Raw genomic sequence first — 23,220 nt, forward strand, 5'->3', positions numbered from 1 at the left:
GAACATTTTTCCGTGGAATTAAAAAATTAATGATCTAGGAATGGGAAAGACCTTGTAATGCTGAGGCTTGGCATACTACCAGTTTTGATGTAAACATAGCTAAGATTTTGCCAAGATCATTGTATCTAAATGTTATTACTAACCAGAGAATAATTGTGAATATAGGAATGTGGTTAAGTCTTCTTAATCAGTTCCTTGAGGTTCTTTGGTGGCATAAACAATGCATAAACAAAGTTTAGCATGAATTATTCAACACTTAAAATACTGAAACTCACTGAGGCTTTCAAAACCAAAACTCTTCCAATTACGAACACCCAGTTAGAAAAGAACAAAGAACCATGAAATATTCAGGTATCTGTATTAACTTGCCAACCTGTTCTATTCTGCTAATTTTACTTATGCCTAGTTAAGGTTTGTTGCAAAGAAAACCATTCTCACCTTACTTCTGCAGAAAGTGTTTAGGCCAATTACAAATGTTTGCCTCTGCAGGACTAAGGAAAAAGTATTCTGAAGCAGCCTATCGATTTTTACATATGGCATCTGTTGGGGGGGGGCTGTTAATAAATAAATAAATAACGACATAATTCACAAATCTGAAATTTTCCTCCTCGCCTGTACATTTCACATTTTTGAAGACCAGGCGAAACCTTACGTTACAGATTCCACCTAATCTGCCACACTGAAATGAAGGACATTTGTCTCACTGCTTACAGAACTGAAGCTTCAAATACTCTCCAAGGTAACCTTTAACAAACACACAAAAAAGAATATCAACAAAACTAAGTCAAGTAAGACCAAATCCAACAAGACTAGACTCATTACACAAACAGGTTTTGGGGGGTTTGGGCTCTTTTTTCTCTCTTTTCTTTCTCTTCAAACAAGCAAGGAATAAAGACTGCCAGCAACTGAACAGGCTGAAAGTCTTTGCTATTTTGCTTTTGAAAATACAATTTTTAGTATTTCAGAATCATTCTATTGTTAATATATCCAGTTAACAAAAGCTATTAGAAACACCTGTTAAATAGGTTTTTCAAAATAAGAAAGAACACACCAGTAGAAATTGTTCTTGAGTAAAATACATAAGTTGTTTATAATAAGCAATATAAAATGCCTCTCCTGTAGGCTGTATTGCATTTAAATCTGAAACATGCATCTAAAAGCCTTTGTACATATGCTTCATCTAGTTAAGTTTTTTAACAGTAGATGAATAACTCACTTTACAGGTTCCTATTACATCTTTATGTTTCATACACAGTACCATAAAATCTCATTATCACTTCAGATGTCTATTGATTTCAGTTCAATTTAGTGCAACTGTTACATTTTAACACATAACACCACTGTAGCATTCAGAAGTAGCTGCAGACCAGGAGTGAAGTTACACAGGAGTACACAGCTCACAGCCATGCCATCTCCCGACCACCTGCACTGCTACTGCTTGTAGTAGGGGTGTTCATAAGGAGTGGGCCATTCACCCCATCGAGGTCACTTGAGGGCAGCATGCTATCCTGTTACATTGACTTAAAACCTATGATGGAAGATGGGATAAAGGCACAAGGCATGGAATGCTTTAAACATTTCAGCAAATGAGGTGGGATTTGAAGCTACAAGATTAGTCATATACTGATGCAGGTTTGGGATTCACACTCCCACTCTCAAAACCACTCCTGATGCCATTACATGCCTGGGTTTATTTGAAGCACAGTGACTGAGAAAAGTTTGGTTTCTACAAGGTTCCTTGAACATGCACAGTTCTATGCATCATCTAAGTGAAGCAATAGTGGAAAAACACATCACACATCAGGCATGTGATCTTAAACCATCCCAGCCCTCTGTCTGTGCCTTTTTCTTTCCCTTACAAAATGTCACTCTGAACCACCATATTAAAAACTATGTTGTGCAGCTAAGCATGCCTCATCCAGTTAATGAGAGCACCCTAAAATCTGTAATTAGAATGAGACCATGAGTTACGCACATGTGCATCTGCATGCTCCTTGTGCAATGTCTGCCTGCCAGAATCACTTTGTTTCCACTGAAAAACAGTGAGAAAGAACAGGAGGCAGCCTGCAGCTACCTTGCTTTGGAGTTTGCTCCTGTCAATTCTGGATGTTTAGCAAGGGTTGATTTACATAGTGTTTGCATGGGAAAACATCAGGCAAAGCCGAAGTTTCAAAAGAGAGCAAGACTAGTAATATAGTCATTGATGAGCCAGTAATGGCCCAAGATGGTTCCACAAAAGCACTATAAATGGAACAAAACCTTTAAGACAAGTGTCAAAGATGATTCAATTATTTGTAGCGATTAAAGTTGCCATAGAACATTTTATCAGAGTAGGTTTTTTATGCTGGAGTCCAGTTCTAAAATAGTTGTATTGCTTTTAGTTAGTGCTCCCAACAGCTTTGAAAAGATACTCTGCATTTTAAATAACACAGAGCTAGCACACAGAATGGCTTTCCTGTATCTTTTAACAGACACTTATAGTCTGTGGTATACAGGCAACACCTAACACCAACTATTCCATAGATTCCTATCAGAGATTTGTCTTCAGGGCCGTTTTGCCAATTTAGTCTTAATGCACAAATTGTGTATATATTTTATTGCACTCAAGCTCTCCACCAGCCTATAGCAGCAATTTTAAGGAGTAATATAAAGGTTAACATTAATTTTTAATCCGTTAAAAGTCAAGATTCATATACAGGCATTTAAGCAACAACTTCTTTATATAACCAGGTTCATGAATGGAGATAACATTTGTACATCCATGTTTAACTCCATCGCCTTATTGCAAAATATAAAATGGAACATCATTTCCTTCATACAATGCATGTCATTGCAAGCTTCCCTTTCATATGCGCTACCATAAAAATCTGCCCTTTAAAATGGAGCACAAGAATGTTTGAATGTTTATACACACCATTTCAGAACCATTGCCTGGGCAAGGTTAAACCTGTTTAGAACTACCCAGTAAACGCATAACTCACATTACATATTTGTGCAGGTAACATTTAAGGCACAAACTCCAAAAATCGTACTGGAAGCCTGGAACGAAGTGGAGCATGTCCTTTGGGATTTGCAACTGAAGACAGAGGACTGCTGAAAGTTAAAAGATGTAGAAGGGAGAGCTTGTGAAAGACAACTGCAGAAGCCAAGAATTAAGACCACAGAGTCAGGCCAACCAAGCATTTCAAAGTCACACGGCTAATCAATGGGAATGATGACAAGCATGTGTTTCCTATGCAAGGTCAGAGCCTCAGATGATGGTAGACTGAACCAGTTTCATTAGTAATACTGAAGGCTTATAAACAGATTGAAAGAGTAGTAAAGTAGAACTGAAGGAGCAGAACTTCACATTAAAATTGGAAGCAGCCTGCCTAGATCAGACTAGGCTCCCACCATGTCACCAACACAGACCATGCCACCACTCCCTCTTAGATTTATACCCCTTGTTCTCTTTCCTATTTGAGAAAGTAGGATCTGTCACTCAGCCTATTGTGAGCCAAGTCATACTTCCATCACAGAGGACACAAAGTACTTTGGATACACTGCCTGTCAAAACCAGCAGAGGATTCTAGCATTCTCACACACTATCAATTATTAAAGCTCTTACAAGAGATCAACAGAGATGCCACGGTTAGCCAGCCATTACGAATAAGCCCCTTAGCTATATTCCCCAGTACTTCCTTATTAAAATAGCACCAGAACAAAACAGAGAGAGAAAGGAGGAAAAGGAGGGAGAGACTGCACACCTTTGGTACTTCAGTGAGGTTTTGCACTGTCACACTACAGACTGGAGGACAGGAACTGGAATGAAGGGGAAAACAGGTTTTTTACAGCCACAGTAGCAAATGTACAGAACAACAGAAAGCACTCCCCCACCTGCCAGTTCTGATACATGTCCCCACTTGCCCTGACTTAAAACAAAGGAAAAAAAAACCACCAACCCAACAAAGAGCCAAACACGCCACAAAAACACCCCCCCAAGCTTAAAAACCTGAGTAATTTTAGTCCTTGAGTATATTCCCAAGTCTTCAAAAATATCAAGAATGAAAAGTGAGTGACTATGCATCTCATTGAAATATGATGTGGAAGTAGTAAGTGGGTTCATTTCAATGAGGTAGACTTCTACCTCCCTCGAGAGTTTCAACTGGTCAAGAATAACTGAAAAACAAGCCCTAAAAGGACACATCTAGCTACAAACATTCTTCATTGTTCACTGTATCCTGTTACCAATTTAAACATAATTTTAGCTACTGAATTGGCACTTTATTGTTTTGGCAATCAGATGATATTAACTTCCCCTTTGTTTTTTCTTTTCCTGTTTGTACACCTGCACTCTCAATAAGCAAACAGCAACAGGATTTAACTTTATAGTTAGCCTACTACTCTACATCTGTAGAGAGCAGCAGGACAAAATACTTTCAAAGCCCTGGGGAAAAAACCAGACCAACCCAAAACAAAAAAGCCCCAACAAAAGAACCAACCAACCAAACAACACCCAGCAGCAACCTTGACTTCTAAGATCTAAACGTAATCCCCAGGTAAAATAATTTTGAAATTAAAAAAAGGGTATTTTTCCTACACACTGCTTCAGATGTAAAATACACGCCCTAGCTACCTCACAACGGAGTTAACATCCCTATTACTGACGCTCTGGCATATTTTGAAGCGCAGACTAGGAAGAACTCCCGTAAGTTATCTTAAGTGCATTCTAGAACAGTAGTAAGTTACCACTGGTATTTTTGATTGAAGTCTCTTTTCCCCCATACTAAGTTATCAGCTATTTAACTGTTCTTGAGATCAGAGATCCAATACAAACCACAATAGGCAGGTTACAATCAAATAGATGGGAGCAGTTCACTATGCTTTGGCCCTTGCAGTCCCACTCTAGCCACACAGGGCATGAAGAAAAATTCTACCATACAGTAGCAGGATAAGCCTACTAACTGCTTGTTCAATTTTGGAGGTATTCTGCTGAGAACAGACCCATGTACCAGACAAGTCAAGTGAAAAAGTTATTTACTGGCCTCAGGTGCAAAAATGCCTCAGCCTCTATCATTACGAAATTATCTGAACAAAAGAAAACCCGATTTCAGTAGGTGAACGCTCTTGAGGTGTGTCAGACTAAATAGCTAGTCATGACTAATTCATTAATTGTGGTAACAACCACACTTCTCCATTACATTCAACTCCCTTCAGAACAGATTCATCAGAACATCCTTAGTGATGGCAAAAAGTTTATGAAGTATCTGCGTATGCGCTAAGGGTACAGGCTGTACCGTCAATACAGCCCAAATATACTTGCTTCAGCACTTGTCATCTTTCACACTGTTCAGACTGTTTTCAGAATAAACAGCTCTTAAATTCCTTTCCACGAAAGGACTGGATAAAAGCTGTTTTAGTCTATGAACTTCTCCTACGTCAACAAAACAGGGATTTAAAATTTTGTATTGTGTTCTGCTCTTCTGGGTGGGTTACAGACACTCTTGTCTTAGCCAGAATTGGCAAGTTTTAGTTCTGTCAAGACTACATCCATATTGGCTTTATTTTGGGCAGTCTGACACATGCAGGCGAAATTTACTCAGTCTGAGTTTAAGTAGAGATTGCAACACTTGAGAGCAAGAAGAGGCCAAGCTCAGGACTCCAAAATATCAGAACCTGCTGGCACATAATTAATTTGTATTTTGCTGGTGAATTGCATGGGAACAGCAGCTAACTATTTTAGCAGAAAGTATGGATTACATTTCTAGTGATCACAGTGATTTCTAAAGTACACCATATTTGCTTCTTTCTCAAGATGGCTTTACTAGCGACTGTTCAGGAAACCAGGTTTAGGGCTTGGGGTTCCCCTCAAATCTGTACTGGGAATACAGAATACAACATAAGCCTACCCAAGTACCAGTCTCAAGGAAAATAAACAACCCAAGGATCAAGTTAGGAGGTGCGACTGACATTAACGTTCTAATTATTTTTTTCCTCTTTCACTATCAGCAATTAAAGCCTGTGTTCATTTCCCCAGAAGTACTTTGTAGCCAACACTAATTCCAATTCTTCATAACTTAAAATGCACCACTGCTAACGTATAGACCAATGGAACCTCTACTACAGAACAAGGACTTGTAACTATGTAAAGACAAGCTTCTAGTACTGTCAAGATGCAGGCTGCTCATCTTAATCGACTGCAGCAGTGCCACCCAACTGCTTAACATCACTGTAACTTCATGTAGAAAACAGCGCTGTAGACAGCTACAAAGAAAACAGACCTGATGTGACCCTGCCAAGATTAACCCATGGTTTGAGGAGGTCAGACTGTCTACAAACACTGCATCACCACTCTTTTAGTGAAGAGGGATGTTCACTTTGTCTAGAACAACACCAAATATGGCAATAAGTAGCCACTGTTGTTCTGTTTCCTCTCCAGTGTTCCTAGAATGAACCAAGAATAAAAACACAAAGTAAACTACAGGAAGAAACCACTGCTGGTCATGAACTTATTCTGCATATTGAGATCAGGTCTCTGTGGACTGGGTGTGCTGGTATTTCAGGCATTAAGAACTCTGGAACCAGAATTCCTATTTGCCACTAGAAAAGCTTTAAAAAATAGTACTCATGGGAACAGCTTTAAGACTTCTGGAGCAGTCAGCTGGGTAGCTGACACTAGGAACTGGTAAACCAAGTATTCCTTTCAATATTAAAACTGTCAGTTAACAATAGTACTATCTACATGAAGTAATCCATTCTCTACTACTGTGTGCTGCTGAAGTTTAACCACTTTGGAGCCTCAAAAGAGGCTTGCACACTTTTAACATATTCCTGAGACAGAGTCCAAGGTCAGTGGAGACTGCATTCAGTTCTGCAGAGAATATATATTCTGTGTGTTTGAAAGCAACTTTAAGCTAGGACAGATTAATTTCCATTATTGAATGTACCTTTCTTAACCACACCAGAGCCCATTTCAATCGCATAAATTGAGTTTCAATAACCACATACCATATACACCAATTTGTTACTTAAAGCATGTATCAAACTGGGCAAATTCTTATTTTCCTTAGTACCTTGGATCTAGTCCTTTATTGTCATGCAGATACATATTTCATAGTGACGTAATGCAGTTATAAACAAATATCTAAGATGCTTAAGAAACCAGGCTTGGTTGGTAGAAACAGGTATCTAAAGTTCCGCACAGTGGACACTCAGGCACTGTCAAGTCCTCTTTCCCTTGGTTAGGTACACCTCTAATCTCACTTGCTCTGCTGATGACCTCTCCCCATCCTCTCATCTGAAAATGATCATGCCCTGAACTTTGGGGATAGCAATACAATGCTGAGACAAAACACAAGTGAAACACTTCAAAACAGCAAAAGCAGTGGTCTCTCTTGCAATGAAGTTATTCTCCCACCCTCCCCAACTCTGCTTTAAATGCAACTCAAGTTTTTGCTCGTTAAAGGCCAAACCTCAAGTCAGCCCTCCATAGACATAAGCAGTGCCACACGGGACCTCCATTTGTTACAAACAATATTCAAGTTCACTTTTTCCCCCATGTCACACCTACTTCTTAAAAAAAAAGAAGTGCCAAAAAACCCCACACAAAAACACCATCACGCACAACCCACAAACAGCACAGTTTGGAGAAGTTCCACTTCCAACTTCAAGAGCAAAGAGTATCTGCTGAAAGTCTATTCCTATAACTTACCATCACTAACAGAACAGGACTTGAGTCCTTACAGGGTTCTCGGGCAGGGGCTTTGTCTTCAAGGACTGGTAAGTAGAATGTGACACTGACCATCAAATATTAACCCACTGGGGTCCACTGAGCCTCATCTGTTACCTGGAAGGAAAGCATTCCTACTCACAGAAGCACTCGGTGCCAATTCCACCCCTTACTAAGGCATTTAGCAAATGTGAGCTTTAAGCATCTGTAATTAGGAATTCTTGACTACCCAAGAAGAAGAAAAAAAACTGCTTTGCCAAGCCAACAGCCACTGTGGAGCAAGTAAACAGCTAACAGTTTGGATACAGTTCAGTTATGCATTTTTATCTGTTTTGCCATAGACATCTCAGCATATTTAAGCTGCTACTCTGTAGCAGCAGGTAGGCCTATACCTTCTGCTTCCACCACCGCCCAGCAATTCCAAAAAGTCACCATATTCCAGTCTATTCAAGTCTTCCAGGCTACCCAAAGAAGAGCCAGGGTACCCTAAAAACCTGAAAAACATCCAAATCGCCCTACCCTGAGAAGTTGTTTTGACTTTTCCACTTCAAGGACCAGAATGCTTTCACAGGAATTTCTGGTTTGCTGAATGTAGCAATTCTTAACCAATATAGTTGCTCCCAGTGTATATATTTAGAGTTGAGGGGAAGCACTGAAAAAGGCTTTGGAGACTACCAACAATACAGCTTCAAGCCCTGGAAACATGACTGTGCATAAACACAGTTTTTAAATGGAGAAAAATAAAATCTAGCTGAAGTAATTCTGTTCTTAGTGGACAGCTGTATTTTACTTGCTAAAGTCAAATACTCGTTTTCATGGATTAAAGCAATTCAGAATTCAAAAGCTGTCAAGTTTACACAAGAACAATGCCAGCAGATAGCATATGGTACAGAAGTGATATGTAATACAATCATGTAATATGTCAGATCTCACAGTATCCAAATTTATTATTCATATTGTATCGGGAAAGACAACAGAAGACTCCTGATACGGGTTGTGTGTCAATCTAGCTTGCTTCCATACAAACCATACCATTAAGAATCAACAAAAATAATAGAACTAAATAAGATACAAGTCTAATTCAATGATGATTCCCATAACTAATTAGGTTTTCCCCTAGATGACCACATCCTATTACTACAGTTCCTTCAAAAACACATTTAGGTAACAAGCTGGAAGTGCTAACACCAAAACAGTGGCACCAATTATGCAAAATCCATGTTTCATTTCCCTTACCAGAAGATACTGTACAATTATTAATTCAGACTATGTAGACAGCTAGTACCTCTGTGCTCAGAAAGCAAGGATGTGCAGTTTTGTAGCTTTATATCCTTTCTGGAATGAATCTCACAAAATCCAAGTGCATACAGTGCACATGTAGTGCAAGTATGACTGTTTTGAATTGCTGTTATAAATCCTTTCGCACATTTCTCTTGCTTTAGGTATGTACTGCATGCAGCTGGGAATGTAGTGCAGGAAAACTAATTCTTTCATGATCAACAGAAATCAAATTCTTCTCAAATATTGAAAGAGAAAACAAATACTCAAACATAAAAGTATGCACTTGCTTTTGAGGACCATGAAATGGCTTTTAAGATTAGGTTTAATGAAAGTACTCCTTCAATATGCTTCAAGAACACTGCTTTCACTTAACAAATGAAGTATTTTCAGTTCATATGCCAAAACATCTGCAATTCAATAGTCCAAAACCTGAGTGATCAAAAGGTGTACACGCAAGTACATACCAGAAGAACTACAACAGCTCAAAGCCTAACAGCTAACAGAATGCTAATGCTACACATATATATGTTTAGAATACCTAGGTAAACTTTTGGTCTTGGAATCTCCCCACTAACCCCCAGATCAGTAGTGCTTTTGTATCAAACAAGCTATCAGAGTGTTACAGGGGTCACAACTCGAAGGACTTCAAATGTCTTGATAGCATTTTTTAAAAATCAAATACACTTTGTACCAGCATGCTTCTTTACAAAGCTGGGAATAACATCGGGTTAAGAGTTACTGCAAAAGCAAATTTGGAAGCACTTAAGCATTTGTGCAGACTTGCATCCTTCAAAGCAGAAAAAAAAAAAACCCAAACAAGATGAGACAAATTCTTGACTACTGCTTGGCACTGCATATGTATTACTGACAAGAGGTCCCAACTTCTATCTTCCTGTATTTTTGCTATTAGCAATATAGAACTCAAAGCACAGGAAAAGACATAAATCACTGCAAAAGATAACAGCCCACACTGGTAAACTGCCTAGAATTTCAAGGCTCACAAATGTTGTGGAATGCCAGATTGAAAACATAAGAGTGTCCTAGGTGCAGGACCAAACATCTGGCAGCACATTATTTCATAAGTCACAAGCATGAAAGGTTTTAAATCTTCGTGTGTTAAGAACATTCAACATGTTTTATAAAGGGTATCAGGCTGCACTGTTCTGACTTGCATATGACTTCAACACTTAAATTAGACAAGGCTGACCAAAAACTGGTTACAGACTCAGGCTCAGCTGATGAAGGTGATTCAGTGAGTGGTTCTGAGCTGGCAGGGAAAAAAACCCTCACATTTCCTGTACAGGGACAAGTGCAGCTAGACTGCTAGTCCTGTTTGAAAGATGCCAACAAAAACCTCTTATTTAGACTTCAGATTGCGGAACAAAGCACAAAAATAGCTTCTAGAAGCACATGCTTTTGCATAAACCATTTATGTTCCCTTCTTTGATGAAGCAGGCTAAACAAAGCTCTATCATCTTGCCACCCCAAGAGTATAAAGCAGTCACCTTTTGTATTATTACCCTTGACAGCTAGAAGTAGCTTTCACCAGAGACACTTCTGGCAGCTGAAGAATGACCCAGATGACAGGAGTGCAAAGCACCAGACTTGTTCCATAGTTCCTTATACACTTCCAGAACAGTGTCAATCATGAAGCGTGCTTCAGATCTGCTAACACCTGGCTTTAAAGTTCACATTTAGTTGTTGAATTTAGTAAGTTCTGTTAGTCGGCAATTCTTCATACTTCTTAAGTATGCTTCCCAATAAGCATCACTTTTGATAAGTCTGACTTGAGCTCCAGTTACCAATACAACTTTGCTTTTTCCGTTTCAATTAAATAACTTAGTCAAGCAGAGAGAACAGAGCCCATACACTGCCAGGACATGACTGCACACCTGGTCTCCCCAAAGGGCATGTGCATTTTTTAAGAGGTGAGGGTAGAAGGGGAGGAAATCAGTGGGTGGAGGATAGGAAAGCTAGAAGATGAGGATGAGTCAGGAGATGAGGACAGCTGCACTTCCTGGGCAGGACAGTGACTGGCATCTCAGGAATGTGGGGAAGGGAGCAGGAGATAGGAAAGACCCAACTGAGCCCAGGAGGTCTGACTAAAACAAAAGCTCCTTGCACCCAAGCTCCCCCAGAAGGGCAAAAGGAGGCCAAGATTACACAAGAGTCTTAATGATTAGGTGAGGTGAATGTTTGAACAACTTAGAGTAAGAGACAGCTCTCGGTTCTGATCATAAGATAGGGAGGAAAAATTCCTCTCTACTTTCTGCCATGTTTCTCTGATATTCGTAAATACTTCTACACCCATGTAGTAGAAATAATAGAAGTCAAACAACATACAACAGCTAACAGAGTCCTTTGGCTACAGCAGTTTCAAAAATTAGCAAGCAGCCTATACACCAGTAGTACTTACATACACAAGTGGTAGAGAGGAGGTGAAGGGAGTGGAAGACACTTCCACAGGAGTAATAGGAATGCTGGTCATTTGCTAGTGACCAGCACTGACCAGAAAAGCCCCTTGACAGACAATAGGATAATTAGGAACTGAACTACTGCCAACATGTGAGAAAACATCCAACAGAACCGTAGCTTAATTTTCCTCAGGTTTAGCCTTTACGCTGATGTAAACTTCTGCTGCCCATATTCAAGGCAAGACTTCAGATAGTACAGAGTGCCTTCATTCAAAAGGTAGCAACAGTGCAAGCCAACCCTTTCTTGCCAAAGCCTAACAACTTCTGTGTTTGCTGTTACCTTACTTTTGTAAAATACACACACTCTCTCGTCAGTTCTGAGAACCGCTTCTTTGGTTTTACTCCTTCTAGTCTTGCACTGGTCACTGCTAGAACAAAACCTTTTCTAATTAGGTGTAAAATCCCTTTATAACATAGCTCTTATTGCTTTCTAGTAGCCACACACCACCCAGATCTGGAATTCAGCTTCCTAAAAAAAGGAGACTTAAGTACTACATTACAATAGCATTTTACAAATCTGAAAAGGGAAGCAGATCAGTTTGTCATTTATAAGCCACATATTGTGGCAACAACCAGAACCAAAGGGAAGGCAAAAATCTGATAATTTAGAGGCCAATCCCAAATTAGTCTCTACCAGCAGAACTACAGCAATCTGTGTCAGAAGTCCTCATAGAACTACAGTAAGCTCCCTCCTATGGTTACCCAGGGTCCTTGGAAAAGCGTAAGAGCTAGGAGCTGAGGAGGAAAGATTACCTCTTACCTTTTTGCTCACTTCCTCATCAGATGCACCAACTAAAACTAATTAGGTTTTACTGATATAAAGGGTTCTTCTGTAGGTCTGAAGACATTTATTTGCATGTTCTCTATACATTAATAATACATGCATGCTATATTAGAAGACAATTCTAAACATGCAGGTATTTCTGATTACTTGTGCTGAAGCTGGGAATAGAAGAGTACAAAAACCTTTATTCTTTGATATAACTTGCGAAAGAGCAGTGCATGACCAGTTAGATTGATGTCACTCTTAAATTAGTTCCTAAAACTAGGAAGAGAGTAAACTGATATTTATGAATGAAAGATATTTAAAATTATTACAAAAGTGGCTGAGAAGACTTCTCTACAGAGATGTGTGACTTCTTAGTGTTTCAAGCAAGGAAACGTACTTTCCACATTAAGATGAGAAGTGACAGGATGAGAGGAAACGGCTTCATGTTGCACCATGGGAGGTTTAGACTGGATATCTGGGGAAAAAAATTTCTTCACCCAAGAGTTGTCAAGCACTGGAGCAGGCTGCCCAGGGAATTGGCTGAGTCACCCTCCCTGGAGGTATTTAAAAGATATGTAAATGTAGCACTAAGTGACATGGCTTAGTGGTGGACTTGCCACTGTTGGGTTAATGGTTGCAGTTGATGAACTTGAAGGTCTTTTTCAACCGATATGATTACTAGGATTTTACTGAGAACTCAGTAAAAGCTTGATAACATTTCACTGGTTAGCTTTTAGAATAAGCTTTTTAGATCACAAAGGATCTAAAAAGCTTATTCTAGCTTTCCTCATTCCACACATGTAACAATGTTTTAAGGCGCAGTTAAGACTGGAGCAGGTTATCCCTTCAAGTTCGGCAAAAATGGCTACAAATAATTTAGTTAAACTACTAATAGCATTGTCATCCCATTTACTTCACAACAACCTACTTACATATGGAAGAGAAAAAAAAACAATTCTGTAAGGCAAACAAGTTATGAGAAATATGCTTAAAACATACATACATATACAATTATGTGCCCAGTTTTCAGCTGCAAAAGCTGCATTTAGGCAACACTGCATGAATTAGTGTTACCTGAAAAAGTGCTCCAACACACACAGCATAAACCATTCTAGAAAACTAAACTAGAAAGAAAGAGTGAAGCATGCACACAATGTAAACCTGTAAACAAAACACAAGTCTGAATCACTAACATTGCTATTGAACATGCTACTGTGTTTTATAAATTGGCCAGACAGAAACACCATACAGCTGGAAGATTTTTCCACTAATGCACCTCTAGACATAATGCAAAGCACATGCTGTTACCCTCTCTACTATTCCACATTTGGCAGAGAGCAAGGTTTGAGCTTATGCTGCTGTCTGCAGCACCAGACAGAAAAGCACCCTTCCAACACAGAAGCACCAGTGCCTTGCTTGATTTTCTTGCAGGAAAAGACTTAAAATAGTGTGAGGTTCACATCACACATTAGCTGTTTTAGGGCCAAATCCTAAAGGCTAGCAAGTCCTTTCAGGCCAAGTTGAGTAATTTTCATTTCTTCAAACTTTTACAGGTACTACAACTAATCAAGACAACCCCAGCATGTTCATGGATTGGGCTATAAATATCTGACCACTAGTGTTACAAAGTTATGTTGAACTGCTATAAAAAGGTTCCTTCTTACGAATCATCTTCCATCTTCGTTGAAGATGTGGAAACAGGAAGACACAAATATACCCAGATAAAACAGGCTATGATGCTACAGAAAAATGCTTAGCATTGAAAATGTGGTTAAAACCAACATATGAACACCTTTGTGAACAATTTGTGAGGTAATCCAGATACTGCTGAACCTGCTTCCTCTTGGAGTCTTTCCCCTCTCACTCTCCCCAGCAAAGTGGTACAAAACTTAAGTACAGGTAATATACAAAGATTATGAAAAGCAGACAAAGTTGGTCACTGCTGGATTGTTCTTGGGGTGTTTATTTGGTTTTGCCTTTTGCTGTTTGCCTGTTACAAAAGTGGTAGCAGTTTATGCTACAGAAACAGTATTATGTTTGCTCATTAATGTTCCATCTTTCATCCTTGGAGTCAAAGCCAGCTGACAGCACTCTGAGGAACAATCTTTCCCTGAAGACTATAGAGCTACTTTAAATGAAAGGCTCAAAATCATGTTGTCACACTAATGTGATGAGTTTTTGCAACAATACAGATTCTGTATCCAACTCCTGAAGATCCTCCAGTGCACCTCCATGAACTACCTAATGACATTACCAAGGTCCAAACTCACAGAAAGCAAAGAGCAAAAGCCACAAAGTTCACCTGTTGTTGTATTTCACTTCAAGTAAGTTTCAGCTTAGTTTCACAGAGGTTTCCTAACATTAGGGATCCACTCCTTTCCTGGAGTGTGTCTACTTTACACTTCATACACATATTCGAAGACATGCAAGTTGCAGCTAAGCTGTTAAGAAGCTCTGGTTTACTTTGTTTTATTTTTTTTTAATTCAAAGTTCCAACTGAGGAGCAAGTGGCTGCACAGTAACTTAGTTGCCAAGCTGGGCTTAAACCACAACAGAAGTGAACAAAATGGATGCATTTCAAGAGGAAAAACAAAATCAACAGTTGCCACATGTCCCCCCAAACTGTCAGCTTTAATGCAGTTTGTGCCACTGTTGCTCATTCCCACCTTGTACTACAACACACAACCATGAAACAGCTCACCCACCATTCCATGTCTGCATGATCTCTGAGACTGCACCATTACCTGGGTATAGATACTGATCTGGATTGAAAATAAACCAGCAGAAAAGGTCCTATTGCTAAACTGCACAGAGCCAGCACACCTGAGTGGGGCAGTGCACCACTGCACAGAGACTAGTGGAAGAACATCTACACCAGCATCACCTCTATGTGCTCTGCCATACGAGACTACCCGAGAAGCATGAAACAACTACAGCTATGTTAATGGTAACTCAGCACCCTTCACTGTGGGCCCTGCCAGAACAGCAAAATGTCACTCTAAGGTCTGCAGAGACAAAACAGCAGAAAAACCCCTTCAATTAGAGAACACAAAGCACTCCTTTGACATTTTGCGCCCCCCCCCCCCCCATCAAAATTGTCAAGACTTTTTTCATAGAGCACTGAGAATGAGCATAAAGTTTCAGGATATTAGTAGTGTGTGAATCATGTTTGTAAGCAGTTACTGTAAGCGCTGCCAGGCAATCCTTCTGCCAGCTAAGCTACAAAATACTACCTTCTCACGGTTATCAAACATTTATTTGGGCATAATTCTTAATTAGCACTTCTAAAAATAATCTTTTCTGGTTTTGTTGCAATTGTTCCTTTTGAACAGTCTTAAAAAATGCAGTTCACATTAGCTTGAGATCTCACACTGAAAAGACTAATTCAAGACTACTTAAGTATCAAATTAAAAGCTGGAGAGTAAGTGCCTGAACAGTTCTCTGAAACTGGTACCTTATGGAGAAAACCAGTTCTTTTACTTGGATAAAGTAAAACTTGTTGAATATCCTACCAATTAGTTATATATACTTACAAGAACTGTATTTTGATTAAAACCTTTCCTTAAAAATGAATTAATGGATCCACAGCAGATCAACTAGTAGACTCACTGTTCTCAAAGTATTATTGTTAACAGGTGAACACCTCTGAAGGACCTGCACCAAGTATTTCCATCCCCATTTAACATGTCAGCAGCCTAGGCAATGACACATCATCTCTACCAGGAAGTCTGAAGGTGCCACAGGTGCCTGTGACCACAGGAATCAGTACTGAGGAGCAAAGGTTGATCTGAACCACCTGGCTAAACAATCAACTCAAGAAGCAACACATATGCCTCAGTCAAAGCTCCTTACCAGCAACAGGACTGTGAGAGCTAGAGATATTTCTATGGCTGGCTATGACAGAAGTTTCAGTTTCCTAGCCTCTGCAATGCTTTATTTAAATCAAAGACCTGTGCTCAACATAGGCGCAACCAGGGACAGCTGTACTTGCCTCAGGAAGTCAAAACACAGGCACTGGCAATAAGACGGACACTCTTCCAAAGACACTGAAAGCAAAGGGCACAAGCTAACACTGCATTTCAGTCAGTAAAGCTCTGAATACACAAGCACTAAGTTGGGTCAGTCTTTAAAACTTAACCTTAGTTAAGCTTTAGCAGGTATAATGCAAAAACTTTCCAAGTACCGTAACTTTTGGGTTATGGATTTTAGCCTACTTTATTATCACATGAGATTTTTTACTACTTACTCCAAGTTCTTGAGCAACAGGTAGTCTTAATTATTATTCGGATTACTTCACTATGAAAGCTATTATCAATCATCAGGAGTCAATCACTAAAGACAAATAGAGCTCAGCTCCTAAACCTCAGTTTTTCCTCACCCTAGCACGGATACGTTTGGGTGATACCGCGGCCCCTCATCACAACGGGCGTTCAACAGGCAGAACCCGCAGCTGCCGTACCCGAACGCCCGCTTCGGGAGCTGCGGTTGCGGCACCGAGTCAAGTGCTCCCGCCGCCGGACGCCCGGCACCCGCTCGCAGGCGGCCGGGGCAGACGCCGGTACCGGGACACGAGAGCCGCGAGGCAGCAGCCAGGGGTGGCCCCCAGGCAGAAGCCCCTCACGAAGCGCCCTCCGCAGCGCGGATCCGTCACCTGTTGCCCAACAACGCCTCGGCGCCACCTTCACACCAAGTTTTCCTTACCTGAGGACACCGACGCTCAAAACCTCTTTAGACCACAATGGGCGACAAACGCCGGGACGCGCTGCCCGTACTGCCCCGGCGGCGACACCGACCCGGGGCCCCCGGGGCCGGCCGCTCCTCGGCAAGTGCCTGGCTCGGCCCCAGTCCCCCCACGACGGCGCCGGTTACACAACCGCGCGCCCCCCGCGGGGCCGGCACCGCACGGCCCCCCCTCCCCCCGAAAGCCGCCCGCGCCCGCCCCGCTCCGCGCTCACCATCGCGGCGGCTCCGCTGCCCGCGGCTCTGCCCAGACTCGCCGGCGCCCCGGGACTGACGGGCGGGGGGAGCGGAGCGGAGGGAGGGGAGGGAGCGAGCCCGCCCTCCCCGCGCGCGCAGCTCGCGGCCGGGGCGGGGCGCAGGCGGCGCGGGCGCGGCGGGGCTCGCGCCAGCGGAGGGAAGATAAAAGCGGGCGGCGGCGGCAACAACGGCCCCGCGCCGGCCGCGCGGGCGACGTGTCCATAAATGGAGAACTCGCCGCGCCACAGCCAATGGCCGCGCGCCGGGACGTCATCCCCTGAGGGAATCCCGGCGCGGCGGCGGGCGCCCCCTCGCGCCGCCGCCCCCGCGGCACGTCCCGGCGCGGGCACCGGCCCCGGCGCTTCCGCCCCGCGCACGCACGCACGCACGCACGCACCCACTGCCCCCGGCGAAGCACAAAGCCCCCGGTGCCGAAGGGGCACGAAACGGGCCGAGGTGCGGGCTCACAGGCGCAACGAACCCGGGCGCTGGCCGCTGCCGCCCGCCCGCCCGCGGCTGCTCATCGTCGTTCTGACCAGAACACAACCAGGGCAAGCCCCGGGGACTGCGTTTGCTAAGGACCAAAGTACAGATACCCACAGCCGAGGGCTGCAGTCCTGCTAACAAACTGCCCTCCTCGGGCTCGAAGCCCTGGGTTGACTTCCGCGGATTTCTAACCGCCACTCCTAAACTAGAATATAAATAAAATGGGAATACCATAATGTAACAGTCATAACAACAGCCAGACACTGAGTCATCTGTTAACCACCTTGAAAAGCACTCTCGATAGGTGTAGTTCCTGGTTTTCATCATTAGGTATTACTCGGTTTAGTTCATTTCTTATTGAAAACCAAGTAAAGTTACAGGGGGGAAAAAACCCAATGGTTTACACAGAATATAGTTATTCCATTGTTGTTGTTTGTTTTTATAAACAAACAACATACAGACCAGCTTCCACATCAATACAGACACTAGGCATAAGCGGATTCCCTTCCAACTTTTTGGAGAGCTGCCCTGGCTCCTCTAGGGCAGGTGCTGGATCTGCAGCCAGACCTGCCCGAACAGAGGAAGGGCAGCGGGTTTGTCCTTCTGGACGTGGCAGCAGGATCAGCATGCTGGTCTCCAGACGTTAAACACGGCTGATGAAGTGTTACAAATTCAAACCGCCCTGATGTGCTCGATACAATGGGACAAAATTTAAACTGTTAATCTGGCCCCTTCCTGGGCTCCACACACTCCGGTGGTTTGCATGAAACACAACAGCCCCGGGGGCTGATTGATGAAGCAATCCTTGGGTTTGAAGAATACCAAAACACTTCCTCAGCTCAGCTGGGTTTACAGCACTGTGTGATTACTGATCATGTGAAGGTTGGGATTTCCATAGTGGATTGTATGTTAGCTGACATCAATAAGAGAGGTAGGAAGTATTTTCATTGAGAAAGTAACTGGTGGTGAATATGAGCTACAATAGCTATTAAAGCAAAGCCATAATGCTAGATAATGCTAGAAGTGAGCAAAATTTCACACGAGTTTCACACTTTGATTCCCAGCAGAAGTTAACAGCAATTTTATGGAAATAGGACAAAAATAGTTTGCCTAGTATTTCATTTGAATATGGAAACGTTACATAAATTTATAAGACTGTGCTAAAAAGTGGTGGAAAAAAACAATCCTGTAAGAATCCCAAGAGTGAATATAAGGCTGAGAAACAAAAGAGAATCTATACTGGTTTGGTAGGGGTCTTCCTATTTGCTTTGGATGCGGGTCTTTTTTAATGTCCAGGTTAATTTTCTTAAGACAGACATATGTGTATGTATGTGTGTTTACTTACATACTTACATCTTACATCTTAATTACTTACATCTTACTTCCTTACATACAACATCTATATTGTATGAAAAAAGTTATGAAAAAAGTTGAGGAACTAGGCTGTAAGAGGAGAGTAAAAAAGTGCATTCACATTGGAGAGCTAATGGAGAAACTGGTCCTGAGCTCGCTGCAGTTTATGGGTGTTGCTGGGGGCCACCTACTCTAGATGGACTATAAGATGGTTTTCAACAAAAATTGTAGGGACAAAGGTATCAGTGCTCTGCGTCTGCAGGAACCTTTGCTTAGCTCTGTGTGTACCAAGCACAGTCCAGTTTACAATGAACTCTTTTCATGCTTCTAAACATATTCATTTGAATCCGCTTATTTTAATGATAAACATCTAATTCCCAAGCTGACTGTTTTAAGTGAATTATACTTATTCAACAGCCATGCTCAGAAGCAGGGGAAGGCACTTCCCTTCCAATGTCAGTGGTGGTGTATTTGAATGTTCTGCATGCCTGGGCTCCTCCAGCCCATAATGTGTCATAGTCATCTCCAGGAAACCCAGAACCCACATTTTCGTCTTGGGGAGCTCCAGTGGAGTAAAAAGGACTCTCTGTACTTTCAAATTATGCACAAAACTTAGAAGCCGTGAAATGTCTGTCACAACATTCATACGGACAGGTTACCTTTAAAAGACCTAACTTGAAAAGATGTAAGTCCCTGCATCAAGACCTTGCATCTGTTTTTTCAGTGCGTGTATTGTCTGACAGAGTTGTGTTGTGTTACTAACACCTACCAGCTCACGCACAGAAGTGCCAGCATTGAGAATTATTTTGAGGATATTTTCTGGCTGCAAGCCGTTGCAGCACTTGGTCCTCCTGATACTGATCGCTAGTGCTAAGCTTCAGGAAAACATTTAAGGACAAGCTTCACTTCAGTGCCTGAGGAGGTTTTATTGACTTGGCATTCGGGACTCTGTCCGAGGTGGGTACAGGCTACGGGAGTGACTACAGCCTCTTTGCCATCATCTGTTATGGGGCCCACGTCACACCATGCAGTGCCTCAAGAGAGAAGCTGCTGCCTCCACAGTGCATCTGGTAACTCACACTACTCCAGCTGCCCACTGTCTGAGTGACACAGGGTGCCAGCACTGATGCTGAAATGTATAAGGACTACACTGTCTGAAAAAAGAACATGGTCCTTACCTCTAGAAGCCCACAGAATACAACTTTTCCTTGTCCTCCATTCCAAAAATATTATTGTGGCTTCAGAAAGAAATAATTCTTATGAGAAGCCAGTGAATCTGGAAAAGATGAGAAATCCTAATGAAATACACAGTGCCCTGACTGCTTTCTAAGTGGGTAAAACTGACAGCAAAGAAAAAAAAAAAAAGGCATTGCTGCTTTCCTCTTCCTTACAAAATGTATTCAGAGTAAGTTTTATAAACCATGCATTTGTCTTCTGTTGGCCAGAATAACTTAAGTAATCATTTAATTAATGCCTGAAAGCCACTAAAACAAGGCTTAATGCCCTTAACAAGACGTCGTAGTTCTAGTCAGAAACCCACACAATTTGGTATTTCTTGGAAAGATGAAGGATTTGTGTCACAGAAAAACAAACGGTATAAAATTAAAAATTCAATGCAATTTGTTGCTGTATCTGATTTCCAAGGAATAAACAGACACTTTATAATCTTACTGCTAAAATGCAGATGGTTACATTCTGCCCTCAGCTACATTTGTCAAATGCAGATTTCTACTTACAGAAAATAAAGAATGGATTCAGCAATTTCTTCTTGTAAAATGAAGTGACAAACAAAATGGCATGTATCAAACAAAGGCAGGAGTTTTTTACTCAAAATGAGATGAAATCACTTCAGTCATTAGGACAGTTTTCCATGTTGGAAAACAGTGTAATAATTTCAGCTTTCTTTCACTACCTTTCTCTGCATCTAACACAGTATCTCCCTTCCTTCGTCTCTTTTGTTTGCCTTAAATTAGAGGAGCATACCTGTTCAGAAGATATGCTTGTTATCATGTTTAACATGTCCATCTAAAATACCACTACAGTAAAAAGTACAGTAGCAAAGTGAACAGCCCTTTTCAGCCAGTGGTTTGTTGTCTGGGGTGGGGTTTTTTTGGAGGATAAACAACATGTGTCTCTCTGGCTCTGGATCTGATTAATACATAAGAGATATTCAGAATTCATGGAGTTGAATTTTTCTCTAGCTGCAAACCAAAATGTATGAATAATGTTGTTATTTGCAAGGCTGGTATAAATCTGGAAGAAGTCCACAGGAACGCAGAAACCGAGGAGATTTGCTGCCTGTGTTCCTGTGACTGACTTCAGTTAAGCTGTGGGTTCACATCACCAAAAGTACAAGAATTGTTTGGGTTATTTTCTTCATCAGAGGGAGACTTTTTTTGAAACATTACACAAGCTTTTAAGATCAAAACTTCGTGTTATGATGAGCAACCTGATCTAACATCAACATTAGCCCTGCTTTGAACTGGGAGTTGGAACAGATTCTCTTCTAAGGGTTCCTTCCAGCCTAAATTGCTCCATTCTGTAATTCTGTGATTATTTAAAACGGGGTTCCATTCATGAGTGAGACAGTTGAACACTCCAGAATAAATTAACATTATTGTTGATATTGTGCTTTGATAAGGAAAATGATCTGAACTGGCCTTTAAGAGAATAAATCTATGTATTGAGTATCAATTACACAGAAGATGTAATGATAGAAAATACAACAGTTTAGTACTGTTTTAGATAGAACCATCAAGGAAGCGATGTAAGTATAAAAATAATGATCTCTGATAACACAAAATGAAAACAACATTTGGGTGGGTCAAACCAAAGATCATTCACCTCAGTGTCCTGTATCAGGCAGTGGCTGGTACAGGTGACTAGGAAAGAGTGCAAGAGCAGACAAGCATTCACATGTCAGCTCCCCATCCTTCGTCCCCTGCCATGCTGAACTGCGTTGTCAGACACAGGCTATAGGGACAAAGTGGACTGAGAGCAGGTACTGAGGTACCTGTTAATGTTATTTTCAAGACTGCAGTAGGAGGTACAGATGTCGACATATTTGTAAATTAAAATAACCAATTTGCTTTAAATAACAATTTGCTTTCAATCCCTACTCCTGCAGATGCACAACCTCCTGAAAACACTTAATATCCAAAAAGCAAGAAATATCATGCTGGACATTTCCATTCTTGGAGTTTTCCTAGAGCAGGCTGGATAAATCCCTCAACAACTGCATCTGGCCTCATCAGTGACCTCGCTTGGAGCAGGAGGTTGGCCAAGTGTCCTCCTGGGGTCTATGCTAACCTGAATGATTCTCAGTTGGTAACTATCCTATTTTGAAAGCAGCTATGGCATGTTTCATTTCTGGGCCAGTCCTTTGATGTGGGAATCACTTTAAAATAAATAGGTCAATCAGAGTGTGGATTCAGCCCTGCCTTGCTTTTTACGATAATATGTGTATGCTTTAACACTTTTATCCTTTGCATCTACTACCAGGTCCCCAGTCCTGCAGTGTTTCCCCTATACAACAGTAGATGTTGTATGTATTTTAACCAAAGCCAGAGACAATCTGCTATTTCAGAGGGACCTGATGCTGTAAGTTTGTCTGCGATTTTACTTATCCTTTGTTTACCCAAGGTGGTTTGTACTGAAATCCAAAGAATGACGTAGGCAGGAAGCAAAAGTGCAGGCAGACACACCCTCTAAGGACTTTGTTTTTGTCTTGGATCATGCGCCTCTGCTGCGCAAAGGACAGATCATCTTTGCTGTGATACGTGAAGCTTTACTGAAGCTACACGTTAGATCTTGTTTGAAAAAGATGACCCAGAAATCTTATAAACAAAACTGTTATTTGTCATTGATTTTAACAATCTTGTATTCTATCAGGATTTGTTATATGCTGTGGAAAAATCCGTACTTCAGTCACACTCTCAGCTCTTTTACACCATTAGTCATTCGGAGTAACTACTGCTTTGGCAGCACCGAACTTTCTTTCTGGAGGCCGTGCGCTGCTGCGGGAGCCGCAGGCCCGGCCCCGCTCCGCAGCTCCGGGGCTGCCCCCGCCGCAGGGACCCCAGCCGCTGTCTGCGGGCTCTCTCCGTCGCTCCTCCGCACCGCTGCGCACCCCGAGCGGAAGCGATGGCCCGAGGGGGCTGTCCTGGCGGCTG

At 41.8% G+C, this 23,220-nt stretch overlaps 1 protein-coding gene across 2 annotated transcripts in view; it reads right to left on the bottom strand.

Moving 5' to 3' along the window:
• Nucleotides 1–17,269, bottom strand: part of MYO1E (myosin IE) — an 82,857-nt gene extending 65,588 nt beyond the window's left edge. For both annotated transcript variants that reach the window (XR_010614727.1, XM_065688826.1), the window contains exon 1: nt 17,188–17,269. Coding sequence is in view for 1 of the 2 variants with exons in the window: in XM_065688826.1 (XP_065544898.1) it covers nt 17,188–17,190 (3 nt within the window). In the remaining variant the exon portion in view is untranslated. The remainder of the gene's footprint in view (nt 1–17,187) is intronic.
• Nucleotides 17,270–23,220: the final 5,951 nt, after the last annotated feature.

Source organism: Lathamus discolor, chromosome 8 (assembly GCF_037157495.1).
Source record: "Lathamus discolor isolate bLatDis1 chromosome 8, bLatDis1.hap1, whole genome shotgun sequence".
Taxonomy (NCBI): Eukaryota; Metazoa; Chordata; class Aves; order Psittaciformes; family Psittacidae; genus Lathamus; species Lathamus discolor.